The sequence below is a fragment of the Prunus persica genome, chromosome G6 (genome assembly GCF_000346465.2).
Source record: "Prunus persica cultivar Lovell chromosome G6, Prunus_persica_NCBIv2, whole genome shotgun sequence".
NCBI lineage: Eukaryota > Viridiplantae > Streptophyta > Magnoliopsida > Rosales > Rosaceae > Prunus > Prunus persica.
Window position 1 is genome coordinate 13,771,491 of NC_034014.1, and position 16,181 is coordinate 13,787,671.

At 44.4% G+C, this 16,181-nt stretch overlaps 1 protein-coding gene across 5 annotated transcripts in view; it reads right to left on the minus strand.

Annotated features, from left to right (window-relative positions):
* LOC18773544 (beta-glucosidase 11) overlaps positions 4,007 to 16,181 on the minus strand; it is a 44,200-nt gene continuing 32,025 nt past the window's right edge. For all 5 annotated transcript variants that reach the window (XM_020566339.1, XM_020566340.1, XM_020566337.1 and 2 more), the window contains 3 exons: positions 12,269 to 12,356; positions 4,501 to 4,591; positions 4,007 to 4,323 (listed from right to left, as the gene is read on the minus strand). In XM_020566339.1, coding sequence (XP_020421928.1) covers positions 4,095 to 4,323; positions 4,501 to 4,591; positions 12,269 to 12,356 — 408 coding nt within the window. In that variant the 3' untranslated portion in view covers positions 4,007 to 4,094. The remainder of the gene's footprint in view (positions 4,324 to 4,500; positions 4,592 to 12,268; positions 12,357 to 16,181) is intronic.

Here is a 16,181-nt window from a genome sequence, read left to right on the forward strand (position 1 = left end):
CTCCCAGTTGATTTATCGTACGTGCGAACACCGTTTGTCCATAAATCCTTCAGCTCATCAACCAGAGGCCTTAAGTACACATCAATTGACCTGCCAGGATCCTCAGTTATCAAAACAGTCATCATCATGTATTCTTTTTTCATGCATTTCCAAGGCGGCAAATTATATGGGAATGCGAAAATCGGCCAAGTGCTGTGGTGTTGGTTTAGAACCCCATACGGATTGAATCCGTCAGTGGCAAGTCCCAATCTAACATTTCGGGGATCAGCAGCAAACTCGGGGAACGTTCGATCGAACTCTTTCCATGCCTCCCCATCTGCAGGATGCCGCATCACATCATCGTCTACCCATTTTTCCTTATGCCATCTCATGTCTGTGGCAGTATGCGTCGACATATACAATCGCTGCAACCCAGGTTTAAGGGGCAGATAACGCATGACTTTTGGTGGTATCTTAGTCGTTCTATTCTGGGATGTCATTTTGAACCTCGACTCATTGCATATAGGGCATGTATCCAACGTTTCATGCTCTTTGTAGAATCACATGCAATTGTTTTTGCAAACGTGGATTTTTTCATAACCCAATCCAAGATCATGCAACACCTTCTGTGCATGTTTATGGTCTTTCGGCAAACAAGTGTCTGTCGGAAGCATTCTCTTGAAAACCCCCAAAAAGTAATTGAAACACAAGTTCGACATACGATACTTTATTTTTCCGTGCATTAGCTCCACAATGGCAGTGAGAACGGAAAAGCTCTCGCACCCCGGGTATAACTCTTGGTTGGCATTTTTTAACAGTTTTTCATACTGTTCAAACTCCGCACTGTCTATTGGTGTAGGCACGTCATCTTCCCCTTCCTGATTGATGTTGGTCGACGCGAATGGAAAAGCATCTTGTATAATACCCATGACTTGATCATTAGGATCCATAATAGGTTCAACATTGTCCACTCTTGGGGCATTTGAAGACAAAGCATGCTCTACTTGTTCGCCGTGAAGGTTCCAAATGCTATATGTTTCAATCATTCCATTCCTTACTAAATGAAATCCAACATTTTCAATTGTCTCCCGCAACATGTTGTTACACCTCCTACAAGGACAACGGATTCTAGTTGCACCCGGGTTGTGTCTACGTGCAAACTCAATAAAATCCTCGATTCCATCCAAGTATTCGTCTGCGCATCTATTCTGGTTCTGTATCCACTTTCTGCTCATAATTCCTGAAATCACAATCACGACACAACAATCACAACAACTTCATACGAAGTTATAATGTCACCTTATGCCTCCGGTAAGGGCCCTATCCCATTCCGGAATGCATAGTCCTGTCACGTAACCTACGGCTACATGAGATTAGATTTCGACGTGGATTAATTTCGGCAGCATCTCGACACAGTTCTTGAAGTGGGCATAGGTATAAATACCTACGTACCACCCGAAGAACGTACCGAGATGACACCGAAATCTCCACAATCGAAACCTAATCCTGTAGCCGAAGATTATGTGACAACACTATGCATTACCAAACTGTCCAAATAATGGGACAATTCAAGAATTAATTGGACCGCAGTCATGCCTTACGCATCCATGCACGAAATCCAACTAATCTTGAACGGAAAACTACGTGTGACTAAACATAAAAATAAAAGTACAAAGTTAATTTCAATTAACTTCGTACATCACAACACATTGTGCTACGTCACGCACAATTTCACAACATTATACACATATAACTTCACAAAAAAATTACAAACATAACAAACAAACTTTTACAATAACATACCTTCTCAATCGTTCTCCACCAATCACTAATCACAAATATCCCTAACAAGAACAAAATTAATAGCGTTAGTACGAATTTACATTAATACATTTAAACTAACGACAAAAAATACATACCCAATGAACGTACTGAATTCACAGCAGAGCAGCGGCAGGGGGAGTGAGAGAGAGGCAGAATGCAATTTTTGCATTCTGCCTCTGCAATGGCAGATACTAATATGAAGAAGAAGGACTTTGCGCGACGAACAACTAAATTCGTCGCGCAAAATGCCGTCGCAAAAACCCACTTTTTCGTCACACAAAACAACATTTCCGTTGCGCAATTACATGTCGACATCTGCTTTTTTGCGCGACGAACAATATGATTTGTCGCACAAACTTTCGTCGCGCAAATAATATTTTTCGTCGCGCAAAGTTTACATTCCGTCGCGCAAATTATTCATATCGTCGCGCAAGAACGCACCGGCATTAAACTGTACGCGACGAAGAAAAATCCGTCGCGCAAAAAAAATTTATCCACCCTTCATTTTGGCGCCAAAAATAATTATCCCTCGTTTTCTTACGCGACGGTACATTTTTTTCATCGCGCTAAGTTTTCTTTTGAGACGAAAACTCTCGTCGCGCAAATTTTTTTACCGCCAAAAAAAGGAGCCAATTTTCTGTCCATCTTTACGCGATGAACGCTTAGAATTGTCGCGCAATATTGTCATGCGCGACGATTTTTGTCGTCGCGCAAGATTTTGGCGCAAAAAAAAAACCCGAGTTTTTATCCACTACCTTTGCGCGACGAAATTAATTTAGGTCGCGCATTGATGGTTTGCGCGACGAACCTGTTTGTCGCGCTAGTTTTCTGTTGTTTGCGCGACGGAATTTTTTTTCGTCTCAATAGTTCTTTTTGCGCGACGAAAAAATATTCGTCGCGCAAATATTAAATCGTAGTAGTGTGTGAATGCCATGGATTTAGTTGAATTATGTAAGCAACAATTCCAGAAGATGAGGGAGAATGGATGAGATTCTTTGTTGGAGGAAGTTTCTATTTTTTGCAGGAATCAAAGTATTGATGTTCCTAACATGATGATATGTTTCTAGCTCGAGGGAGGTCACGACGCAACGGTCCAAAAATCACAAATATGCATTATTATCGTGTTCATTTTTTCTATGAAGTGATAGCTTTGCAACTCCAAGAGCTGAATAGTCGTTTCAATGAGGCCAACACTGAGTTGTTACTTTGCTTGGCATGCTTGAGTCCAAATGATTCATTTTCTTTTTTTGATAAGCAAAAGCTCATTCGGCTTGCTCAACTTTACCCGAATGATTTTTCTACACAAGAACTTGAGGTACTTAAAGATCAACTTCAAACTTATATTGATGATATGCATTCCAACACCAACTTTTCAGAATTACAAGGTATTGCTATTCTTGCAAAAAAAAAACTAGTTGAGACAAAAAAGGACAAGAGGCATATCCACAAGTTTATCTTCTCATAAAATTGGCGTTAACACTTCCAGTTGCAACAGCTTCAGTAGAAAGGGCATTCTCTGCTATGAACATTGTGAAGAACAGAATGCGTAATCGAATGGGAGACGAATGGATGAATGATTGCATGGTAGTATATCTTGAAAAAGACATATTTAATAGTATTGATAATGAGCTTATTATGCAACGTTCTCAGAATATGAAAAGTCATCGAGGACAATTGTAAATTTACCTATTAAACAATGCTATTAATATTCAAAGTTTGAAATATTTTTTGTTTGATTATATAATGGTTAAATTTTTTTAAGCCCCCAGATAAACGAAAGTCTGGGTCCGCCACTGGGCACCACTTGCGCCACCCCAGGGCCGCCATCAACAAGATGCTCATCTTTAAGATATTTTCCATTCAGAGTCTGCATAGCCATGACTTGCTGAATAAGTCTTCACATTGTTGTGTCCAACAAAGCCTGGCTCATCAGACTTGATTTCTTTAACCCCAAAACCCATGGCTTTGGTCTCAGAAAATTCCCAAAACATAGTCCAACAACTCAAGTTTAATGCAAATGTTAGGTCTACAGCTACATGTTACAATGTATATATCTATCATGTACCATGTGTTTTAGTAGTCTAAAAGGTATTTTGGGAATTAGACGACATAGAAGCACAATGTCCTACCCTAAACCAAGAAATGCAAAAACAAAAAAAACATAATGGATATCTATCTTTACTTGTTTATTTTACTATAATTTTTCAAGTACATAGACAGAATTTCTAGGGGGAGTAAAAACATGCATCTTTCTTTACACTATATCGGTATTTAACAATGTATAGTGAAATCTACTGAACGCGATCATGGGAAAGGGATTTAATAAACCCGTCTAAGCTGATGACGTTCTCTCTCTTTAAAAACTGGGAGTACCAGTGAGCAGAGAGTTTGGGTTGTCTTCTTAAATCGGGGTCATCCAAATCGATGTAGTAGAGGCCGTAGCCCGATTCATAGCCGTCCAACAGCTCAAGGGAATCCAAGAAGGACCATATAAAATAGCCTCTGACGTTTGATCCATTCCTTCCAGAGTAAATATTTCATAGCATCCATTAGTAATTTAAACACAGGTATTATATCTTTCCGCATCTCATAAACACCTTTATTTGGACTTGGCCAGTTAGCCTTTACAAAATGGAGAGAACATGATAAATCATATAACTGTAGGCTTAAATTATAATCGACAGAAAATAGGTATACCTTACAGCTTCAAGCAAATTTTGGATGTGTCCGTCCAAATATTTCACCCTTGGCCAATCCTCTAATGATGAATTGCGTCGAGTTCGTTGACCTAAGATATATTGGATGCCAGACTTTTTTTAGTAAAATTTCACCATTTTGAAGTGTTGATGCGAAAAAGTGGTTCGGCACGTGTTTCGCCAACTTAGTGATGTTATGCCTGTAGTAGGTCACTGTCTTCGGAAGGTGTTCTACTTCGGAAGGGTAAGTACCTACAAAAGGACACGTTCGGTAAGTCCTTGGGGTATCGGTATGGTACCGGCCGAAGGCTCTCCGATGCTTTAGTAAGTACGATTTTAGTAATGTTAACTGACAGATCAATCGGTAGCGTATCGTTAGTTCGGATTTTTTTCCTTTTGGGGATAAGGGTCTCCTTATATAGGCCTTGGGAGGTGTGCACTGTGCTCATATTTCCGATGTGGGACTGTGGACATGGATTGTGAGCATGGCACGTGTCCGATGGTAAAAAGGGCCAAGATAGATGGCTTCGGTAGGAAGCGTGCCGAAGGCGTTTCTGCAGCCAAAATCGATCCTGTCCACGTGTTCGGTTGTCATAGGCCGTTTATCTCCGGTATAAACAGTAGTCCCCCAAGTTCTCTTCCGAAGGTCCTTTGGAAGGGAATTTAGTTCTCTGCTGCGGTTCGGAGGTTGACCTGCCGTTCGGTAGGCTCGTTGGGGGAGATTGACCTGGGACTCGAGGGGTCGTCGATGCTGAGAGGCGAGAGGGCAGAGAGACGCTTCGTCTTCCGTGCCTGGCGTGCAGTCGGCGGCGCCATTCGTCGGGTGACGCGTGGCCAACAAAAAGCACGTCTGACGGCGCATTAAAGAGCCGTTTATTTGTAATAGTTGTATTAGTTTTTTTTTTCTATTTTTATTTCATGTACCGAACATATTGATGCCGAGGGCATCTTTAATTCAAATGCATATTTTTATCTACTGTTGTTTGAACAATCTGAACACGTTTTTAAATTGCCGATCGTACTTATCGCCGAAAGGCTCCGTATAGGATTTATAACATTAAAGGGATACTTCGAAATTGATAAGTTCCGATGGAATCTGTAGGGTAACAATTTCGAAAAATATTTATTGCCGTAGGCTAATAAATATGCCGTAGAACGTTAACTTGCCACATTGGCCGCCGTGGGCTAGTAGAGTAATTTTAAAAAGAGCATCTGAAGTAATAGTGCCGAAGGCTTTCTATTAATTTCTGCCGAAGGGCAAATACATTTCAATCAGTTACAACTTTGTCCTACCGTAGGCTAGGTTACTTGAAATAGTATTTGAGATGTTCCACGTTCCAAGGATGACCGAGGGTCTTGCCGTTGGAGTCTCTTAGGCGGTAGGTTCCCGATCGAAGGATACCGATGATCTCATAGGGTCCTTCCCAGGAAGGTCCGAGGGTTCCTTCCGTGGCATCCTTGGTTGCTAGGGATACCTTCCGCATGACCCAGTCTCCGATTCGGAATGAGCAGTGTCTGACCCTGGAGTCATAATACCGAGAGACACGTTGCTTGTAGGCTTCATTTCGAAGGTTGGCATGTGCCCGGTGCTCTTCAAGAAGGTCGACACTTAGAGAAAGTGCTTCTTCATTCGGCTTCGGTGCGAAGTTTTTCGTTCGGTAGGAAGATTCGCCAATTTCCACAGGCACCACAGCTTCCGAACCGAAAGCCAAAGAGAAAGGGGTCTCTCCCGTGGACGTTCGGTAAGATGTCCGAATGGCCCAGAGTGCTTCGGGAAGCTTTTCTGGCTAGGCTCCTTTGGCTTTGTCCAGCTGCCGTTTCAGTAGTTTCTTGATGATTTTGTTTATTGCTTCCACCTGACCGTTTGACTGGGGATGGGCTGGTGATGCGAAAAACAAGTTGATTTTCAGGCAGGTGCAAAATTGCCTGAAGAGTTCCGAATCGAACTGCCTGCCGTTGTCGGTAATGATTTCATACGGGATACCGAACCTGCAACAAATGTGAGTCCAGACGAAGTCTTCCACTCTTGCTGCCGTTATGGTTGCCAGAGGTTCGGCTTCTACCCACTTGGTGAAATAGTCGACGGCGACCACTGCGTATTTCACCTGGCCTTTGCCCTGCGGCATCGGACCAATCAGGTCCAGTCCCCATTATGCGAAAGGCCAAGGACTCACGATCGGTGTCAGAGGTTCGGCAGGGATGTGCGGTATGCTACCGAAACGCTGGCATTTATCACACTTTTTCACTAGCGAATTAGCATCCTGGTGCATGGTCGGCCAAAAGTATCCCTGTCGAAAGGCTTTGTGGGCGAGTGACCGGGACCCGGAATGATTGCCGCACACACCGTTATGGATCTCCCGAAGGACGTAGTCCCCCTGTTCTGCCGTAAGGCATTTGAGATATGGAGTTGTGTAGCCACGTTTGTACAGGACGTCGTTGATGACGGTGTACCTTGCTGATCGGTACCTAAGCTTTCGGGCCTGGGCCTTGTCTTCTGGAAGGGTGCCGTTGGTCAAGTACGAGTAGATAGGAGACATCCATGTATCTTCGTACCGTACGGTACATGTTTCGGCGGCTACCGTGCTTGGTTGGGCAAGAATCTCCACTGGCACCTTTCTTCCGATTTTGTCGTTGATTGCCGAAGCCAGACGTGCCAATGCATCGGCATGGCTATTTTTGCTCCTGGGGATCTGCTTGATCTTGTAAGCTCGGAAGCTTTGGAGCAGCTGATGGGTAGACGAAAGGTAGGCGTGCATGGAGGCGTTTCTGGCCGCGAAGTCTGCCGTTACCTGGTTCACAATGAGCTGGGAGTCGCTGTGAATTCTGATTTGTTTGGCATTCATGCTCTTGGCTAACCGAAGGCCGGCCAAGAGAGCCTCATATTCCGCTTCATTGTTGGAGGTTCGGAAGTCGAATTGGAGGGCGTACTCGATCTTGAGTCCGTCCGGTGTCGTCAGTACCAAGCCTGCTCCGCACCCTTGTTGGTTTGCCGAGCCGTCGACGTGCAGACTCCATACGGGAGTTGAGGCGTCAAAGTGTTCGGTGTCAAGTTCCTCCGGCAACCCGGTCTCGGGTATCTCCTGTGCTGTTGATGGGGTGAGCTCGGAGATGAAATCGGCAATGGCTTGACCCTTTTCGGCGGGCCTTGGCATGAATTGTATATCGAACTATCCGAGTTCGATCGCCCACTTGATCAATCGGCCAGAAGTCTCTGGTTTTTGGAGCACCTGCCGGAGCGGTTGGTTAGTCAGAACTTTGATCCCGTGTGTTTGGAAGTATGGCCGAAGTCTTCGTGCCGAGACCACCAGGGCTAGTGCAAGCTGCTCTAATGGGGGATACCGAAGTTCAGCACTCTGGAGTGCCTTACTGACATAGAAAATCGGTAGCTCTGCTTTTTCTGGTTTTCGAATCAACACCGAACTGACAGCAGTGCTAGATACCGAAAGGTATAGGGAGAAAATCTCCCCAGGTAGTGGTTTTGATAAAAGGGGTGCTTTACCCATGTAGTCCTTTAAGTCTTGAAACGCTTTATCACATTCGGCAGTCCATATGATATTCCGTTTGCCCCCTTTCAAGGCTTTAAAGAATGGTACACATTTGTCGGTGGCCTTGGATATGAAGCGAGTCAAGGCCGCCATGCGTCCGGTAAGGCTTTGAATGTCCTTCGTCGTCTTCGGCCTCTCCATGTCGATGATTGCCTTTATTTTTTCGAGATTCGCTTCGATACCCCTGTGACTAATCATGAATCCGAGGACTTTCCCGGAAGATACACCGAAGGCGTATTTCATCGGGGTCAGCCTCATCCGGTAGTCTTTCAGTATGCCGAACATGATTGACAAATTGTGCAGATGTTCTTTGGCAGTTCTGCTCTTGACCAACATGTCATCGACGTAAACCTCCATGATGCTGCCGATGTATTTGGCAAAAATTCTGTTGACAAGCCTTTGATATGTTGCCCTCGCGTTCTTCAGGCCGAACGTCATGACATTGTAACAGTACAACCCTCTGTCTGTTATGAAGGCGGTTTGTTCGCTGTCGGAAGGGTGCATGAATATCTGATTATATCCCGAATAGGCATCCATGAAGCTGAGCAGTTCGTGTCCGGCGGTGGCGTCCACGAGCTGGTCTATCCGTGGCAACGGAAAGCTGTCCTTTGGGCAGGCCTTGTTCAGATCAGTATAGTCTTGGCACATTCGCCACCCGCTTGTAGCCTTCCGGACCATCACTGAATTTGCCAGCCATACCGGATACGTAGCCTCCCTGATGAAGCCGATGGTTTGAAGTTTGTCAACCTCCTTACGCATGGCTTCGTATCGCTCGGTATCGTACGAACGGCGCTTCTGTCTTACAGGCTTATAAGCGGGAGAGATGCTGAGTTTATGGCTGATGACCTCTGGAGCGATGCCGGGCATGTCTTCGTAGGACCATGCGAATACTTCCGAATGGTTCCGCAAGAAATTTATGAATTACGTTCGGAGGGCAGGAGTGAGTCTGGTGCCGATTCTAACCTGACGATCGGGCTGCCCCTCGCTCAAGGTTATCGTCTCCAGTTCTTCGGCGGGTTGTGTGTGAGGAGTCGGGGACTCATCTCTTGGGTCGTCAACTGGTCCTGTACCGTTCGGTACCCCTTGGATAGACATGGTTTCGTCGGGGAGTTGGAAAGAGGTTGACTTTAGGGCCGTGGCGTAGCAAGTCCGCGCGCTTAGCTGATTTCCCCGGACAGCCCTTGTGCCGTTAGGGGTCGGGAACTTCATCAATAGCATGTGGGGGGAAAGATGTGCCTTGATCCTGGTGAGTGCCGTTCGTCGAACTATAACGTTGTACGCTGTCGGGCAATCAACGATCAGGAACTGATCGTATACCGTCGTTTTTCTTGGCGCGGTGCCGAAGGTAATTGGTAGTTTTACACTACCGACCAGTTGGACCAGGTCCCCAGAGAAACTTAACAAAGGCGTCAACTGCCGGTTGACCTGGCTGTCCTTTATCCCCATTTCTCGGAAAGCTTCGGCAAATATCACGCTCACGGAGCTTCCGATATCGATCAGTACCCATCCTACATCGTAGTCGGCAATTTCTGCTCGAATGATCATCGAGTCGTCATGGGGATAGAGGATGCCCTCTTCCTCCTCTTCGCAAAATGTGATTGGTTCCCAATGAACTTTCGGTATTTCAGGGTGCCGATTCACCTCTATGCCGAATACTTGCGGAAATTGTGCGGCGCGCACGTATTCTTCATTGAATGGTTGCTCATTCCTGCGATGGTGGGGCCACCGCTGATAGTGCTTATCATGTTTATCTGCCGAATTGGATTCGGCATCGGCGCCGGTGGCTGCCGGGCGATGTACTGATCTAGCTTCCCCTCTCTGATCAACCGTTCGACAATCTTTCTTAGGCTTATACAGTCTTCCGTATTATGACTGTTGTGCTGATGGTATCGGCAGAATTTACCGGTATCCCGGTTGTCTTGCCGATTGGGTCTTCGCAGATTGGGCTTTGGTATTATTTTTTGTTCGTTCATCAGAACGGCCTCGTAGGTAGTGTTTAATAGGGTAAAGACTTGGTTGCCGTGGTCATGATTCGGCAGGGGCGCCCGGTTGTCGTTGCGTCCATATCTCCCCTTTTCCTTCTTCGGGTGTTCTCTTCGATCGGCACGGTCGTCTTTCCTCTTATGACCTGCCAAATATGGGTCGACTCTCTCGTAGGGTGGCGCCTTCGCCGGATAAGCACTTGGTTCAGTATCCCCTTGCCGTGCCGAAACCCCGGGTTTCGAGTTGAAGTATTCGGCTTTGGCATGGATTGCTGCCTGCTTCATCAGTTCGTCGTACGTGCGCCAGTTGCTGCTGTGTACTAGGTATCGGAAATGCGAGGACCGAAGGCCACTCTTGAAGGCGCTGTACGCTGGCCTATCGTCTGTTTCTGGACACCCTGAGTATTCGTGGCTGAAGCGCGCCGCGTATTCTCTCAACGGTTCATCCTCTCTTTGTCGAATCGTGTACAGATCATCGGCAGAGTAAAGACGGTCCGTCTGGATCATGAAGTGATTGAGGAAAATCTGCTTCAGCTCGTCGAAAAAGTCTACTGTCTCCGGCTCCAACTGGTAGAACCAGTTCAGGGCTGCTCCGGTAAGGGAAGACGGGAATAGCAGGCACTGCGCTTCATCGCTCAGGCCCTTGCATCCAATGGTGGACTGAAATGAGTGGAGGTGTGTTAAGGGGTCCTCCGTTCCCGTATAGAACGGTATACGCAGTTGCTGCACTTCCCTATCCTGCCGAGAGTCCCGGATACGCCTGGTGAATGGTCCGGGCCGAAGCTTTCCCCATTCCGGTTCTTGGGAACGAGCTTTGTCATTTTCCATTTTCTGGACTTTCTGAAAAAGTAGTCGGACAACAGGGTCTCGGCTAGGGATTTCCTCGGAACCATAATCTTCCGATCGTCTTTCTAGACTTAATGAATTAACCCCCGAGTACCGTGAAGGCGTTGCCGAACGGTACGTGGACGTTTGCGTCCTGGAAGGGATATATTCGGATTCTGACTCCTCTGCGGTGTCCAGCCCTCTGACCTTCCGAATAGGCGACTTGTCTCCTAGGATTTTCTTCCGTGAGTCCCTCTGTCGAGCGCTAATCCTGATCGGAGACCTCCGTCTCTCTGCCTCCCGATCGTTAATCCGATGTCGACAATCGGAATATACTTTCTTTGGGACGTGTGGCTGATCCCTGGGTGCCGGGACCACCAGCTGTTTGGAAGGTGCGGGCGTTGCCTTCGCTACCTTATCGTGTTTCTTCTTCCTATGATGGGTCTAAAAGCTCTCGAAAGAGTGAGTTGTCTGGATGTTTAGCGTGTGCTGCTGGTGGAGCAGCTGCTGGGTTTCGTCCACTTTGGACGAAAGAAGGTTGTTGTGTTCCTGAAGCCTTGCCATGTCCTTCCGTAGGGACGCGATTTGGGCTACCAGCTCGGCTTCGGCGGTTGTTTGGGTTGCGGGGGCGTTTCCGAAGGGAGTGCATGGGGGTAGCGCTGGGCTAGCTCCGCTCTGCCTTCCGAACGGTACCCCTTCTTCCGATAAGAACATGGGTACTGAAGTGGTCCCCATGTATTTTGGAGATAGTGGGTTGATGATTTTTCTGGATTCCCACAGACGGCGCCAAACTGTTGATGCGAAAAAGTGGTTCGGCACGTGTTTCGCCAACTTAGTGATGTTATGCCTTCGGTAGGTCACTGTCTTCGGAAGGTGTTCTACTTCGGAAGGGTAAGTACCTACAAAAGGACACGTTCGGTAAGTCCTTGGGGTACCGGTGTGGTACCGGCCGAAGGCTCTCTGATGCTTTAGTAAGTACGGTTTTAGTAATGTTAACTGACAGATCAATCGGTAACGTACCGTTAGTTCTGATTTTTTCCTTTTGGGGATAATGGTCTCCTTATATAGGCCTTGGGAGGTGTGCACTGTGCTCATATTTCCGATGTGAGACTATGGACATGGATTGTGAGCATGACACGTGTCCGATGGTAAAAAGGCCCAAGATAGATGGCTTCGGTAGGAAGCATGCCGAAGGCGTTTCTGCAGCCAAAATCGATCCTATCCACGTGTTCGGTTGTCATAGGCCGTTTATCTCCGGTATAAACATGAAGAATTTATTTGTTTTGTCTTTTTGCTGCGTTATGTTTTCTCACATTATATATGTCTTCATATAAATGCATTCTAGCAGTACTTTGATTAAAATTCACTATTTAAGAGAGAGAGAGAGAGAGAGAGAGAGAGAGAGAGAGAGAGAGACCATTTTCTTGGATATATATTGGAGGATTTCCATAGTTTTGCTTGACATATTCCAGCAGTCGTTGCAGGCCCCAGGGAGTTATTGGAAACTGAAATCAAAGAAACCGATCAGTATTAAGGCTCTGAAATTAACCCCATAAGCAGTGAATTGATTACGTTCAAGCTTCTACCTCAAATGTTGTATCATTTTGTAGACCTGCACGGGAAATTTAAGAAAGTTTGTATCACATGAACAGTGCACAAATATTCCTTGCGCAATGAACAAAAGAAAAAAATTGAACAATGCACAAACAACCATCACAAACACAAAAAATGAACATTGTGATTTCCAAATATCTTCATAGAGGCTAATTTTGTTTATGATATGCTTTAGCATATTTCGGTCATTCATATCATATTTGGGACTACACACCTCTTGTCTATGCAGTGTCTGCTTGAAATGCTGAGTTTTCTACGGTTTGCGCTGTACTTTTATTTTTAGTAACAAAGGAAAAGGAAAAGAAAAAGAAAAAGAAAAAGGCATCAGCATGGTACAGAAAATTCACAAATTTGAACAGAAAAAGGCATCTGTATACATACTACATCAGTTTTCTCCCTGCACAACATGCATCCTTTAAAGAAAGGACATCCCAGTAAAATATTTCTAACATAATATCTCTTTAATTTTTTTTATCAACGCTACTGGAGCATTGTAGGGGACAAGGTGTCACGCAAGTGCTTGCAGATATTGAATGGAGAAATGTAAGTGGTGAGTTGATAAGAATGTAATTAGGCCTCTAAGCTAAATGGTGTATTCACTTTGTCACTAAGATAGACAAGTGTTAGGCGTTAGTCATGTTAAGTGGTTATAGCCACGTGTAAAAATCCTAGAGAGCAGTTTTGGATGTAAGGCTGTGATTCTCAGTGATGTAAGAGAATCCAACTATTCTTTCATACGGTTATAGCTCACACTGAGCTTGCTCTATTGAGTACAGAGTATGCAATAGAAAAATACACACTTGTTTTGATTCAGTCAAGCTCACTACTCTCTCTGTGTTTTCCTTCCTCCTTCAATCTATTCAAAACTCTAACATGGCCTCAGAGCCAGGTTGGGTCTTTTGATCTGGGCGTAATCTGTGAGGTCACTGAGCTCAATCGAAGCTCAGCTAAGCATCTGAGAAGAGAAATTGTTTGATTCAGACCAAAAGATGGCTGGATCTGGAAGTTCAGAAGTAAGAACTCCGATCTTCTCCGGTGAGAACTACGAGTTCTGCAGGATTAAGATGGTGACGATCTTCAAATCTCTTGGGCTATGGAGTCTGGTAGAAAAGGGGATTTCAACCCCTGATTCGAAGAAGAAGATGACAAAAGTTGAAGAATCATCAGAAGAAGAAGTTGATGCAGAAATGTTTGCTGTGCTCATTAAGGACCCAAAGGCTCTGGGCATTATACAAAACGCAGTTTCTGACCAGATCTTCCCTCGGATTGCAAATGCCAACTCATCTAAAATGGCATGGAATCTACTCTACAGTGATTACCACGGTGGTGATCAGGTCAGATCTGTAAAACTTCTGAATCTCAAACAGGAATTTGAGAATATGAGAATGCGTGAAGGTGAACAACTAACTGCATATCTTACTCAATTAAATGAATTGATAAATCAAATGAAAACGTTTGGAGAAGTGTTATCAAATGAGAGGCTGGTTCAAAAGTTGTTAATCAGTTTTAGTAGAGTGTATGATCCCATCTGTTTGGTGATCGAAAATACAAAGAGTTTGGAGACTATTGAATTGCAGGAGGTTATTGCAATATTGAAGAGTCAAGAGCAATGTTTTGACATGCATAATGTGGACATAGCTGAGAAGGCATTTGGCTCTTTCTCAGTCGATACAAAGGGCAGAACAAGAATAATACTCAAACTGATTCTACTAAGTCTTAGAAGAATTGGAAGTCTAACAACAAACCATGGGAGTCTAAACAGAAGCCACAACAAGCTGGTGCTACACAGACCTCAAATGGATCACAATATGTGCATCAAGATGGAGAGAAGCCTCAATGCAAAGTATGCTCTAAATTTCATTTTGGAGAATGTAGATATAAGGGCCAATCTAAGTGCTATAAGTGTGATAGGTTTGGACATTGGGCTAGGGACTGTACTGCAAACAAAGGAGTGTAGAAAGCAAATAATGCAAGTCAAGTAGAAGTAATAGGGAATCTGTTTTTTGCAAACTGTCAATTTCAGAGAAGAGTGCAAATAGAGAATGGTATGTAGACAGTGGTTGCAGTAACCATATGACTGGGAACAAGGAGCTGTTAATTGACATAAATTCAAGTGTCACAGGCAAGGTGCAAATGCCAACATGAGAGCTTGTAAGTATAGCTGGCATGGGTACTTTAGTGCTTGACACAAGCTCTAGTACAAAGTATATCAGAGAAGTCATGTATCTACCTGGTTTGAAGGAAAATCTGTTGAGTGTAGGCCAAATGGATGAACATGGTTATCATTTGGTATTTGGAAGCAGCATGTGCAGTATCTATGATGGTTCTTCTCTCAAGAATCTCATCATGAAGGTGGAAATGAGGAAAAATAGGTGTTATCCATTATCATTGCCCTCAAATGACTATGTTGCACTAAGAGCTAGTATATCCAATTCTACCTGGATTTGGCATAAAAGAATGGGCCATTTGCATCTGAAAGGTCTACATCAGCTTAAGGAGAAAGAGATGGTACATGGTTTGCCATACTTGGAGGATGTAAATGAAGTGTGTGGAGTCTATCAACTGGGAAAGCAACACAGAGAGTGGTTCCCTAAGGATCAAGCATGGAGAGCAAGTACACCCCTTGAGCTTATACACGTGGACTTGTGTGGACCAATGCAAAATGAGTCTCTAGCAGGTAATAAATATTTTATGCTGCTCATAGACGATTTTACAAGGATGATTTGGGTCTACTTCTTAAGATACAAGTCGGATGCATTAAACTGTTTTCGAAAATTCAAGTCTATGGTGGAGTTGCAGAGTGGTTACAAAGTGAAATGTGTTCGAAGTGAAGAGGGGGTGAGTTCACATCTAGTGAATTCAATAAACTATGTGAAGATGCAGGAATTCAAAGACAGTTCTCCATGGCTTACACACCCCAGCAGAATGGAGTGGTAGAAAGGAAGAATAGGATAGTGGTAGAGATGGCTAAGGCTATGTTACATGAGAAGGCGTTGCCTTATTACTTATGGGTAGAAGCTGTACACACTGCAGTGTACATTTTAAACAGGTGTCCTACTAAGGCTCTTATAAACAAGACCCATTTTGAAGCATATAGCACAAGAAAACCAGGTGTTGCTCATTTGAAGGTATTTGGTAGTGTGTGCTTTGTGCATAAACCAGAAGAAAGTAGAGAGAAATTGGATGCCAAAAGCACAAGGGGAGTGTTTGTTGGATATGCAACATGTGAGAAGGGTTATAGAGTGTTTGATCCTGTCACTAGAAAACTACTACTGTCAAGAGCCATTGTATTTGATGAAGGAGCAATATGGAATTGGAAGGAAGCAACTGAAAATTCTGTGGTGATGGTGAATGATGAAGAGCAGCCTAGGAATTCTCAAGTGAAATTGTTTGAAACACCTGTAGGAAATCGAAATTCTGGTTTCATATCTATAGACTCAGTCTCCTATGAAGAATCAAGCAAGGCAAGCAGCAAATTGGAAGACACTCAGAACTTCGATCATACTTCATTGAAATGAAGGAAGTTGGATGATATCTTAGCACAATGCAATCTGTGCACAATAGAGCCTGAGAAGTTTGAAGAAGCTGTGAAGGATGAGTCATGGATGAAGGCAATGAAAGATGAGTTGAACATGATAGAAAAGAATGATACATGGGAACTTGTTGACAGATCTATGGATAAACCAGTGATTGGAGTTAAATGGGTGTTTAAAACT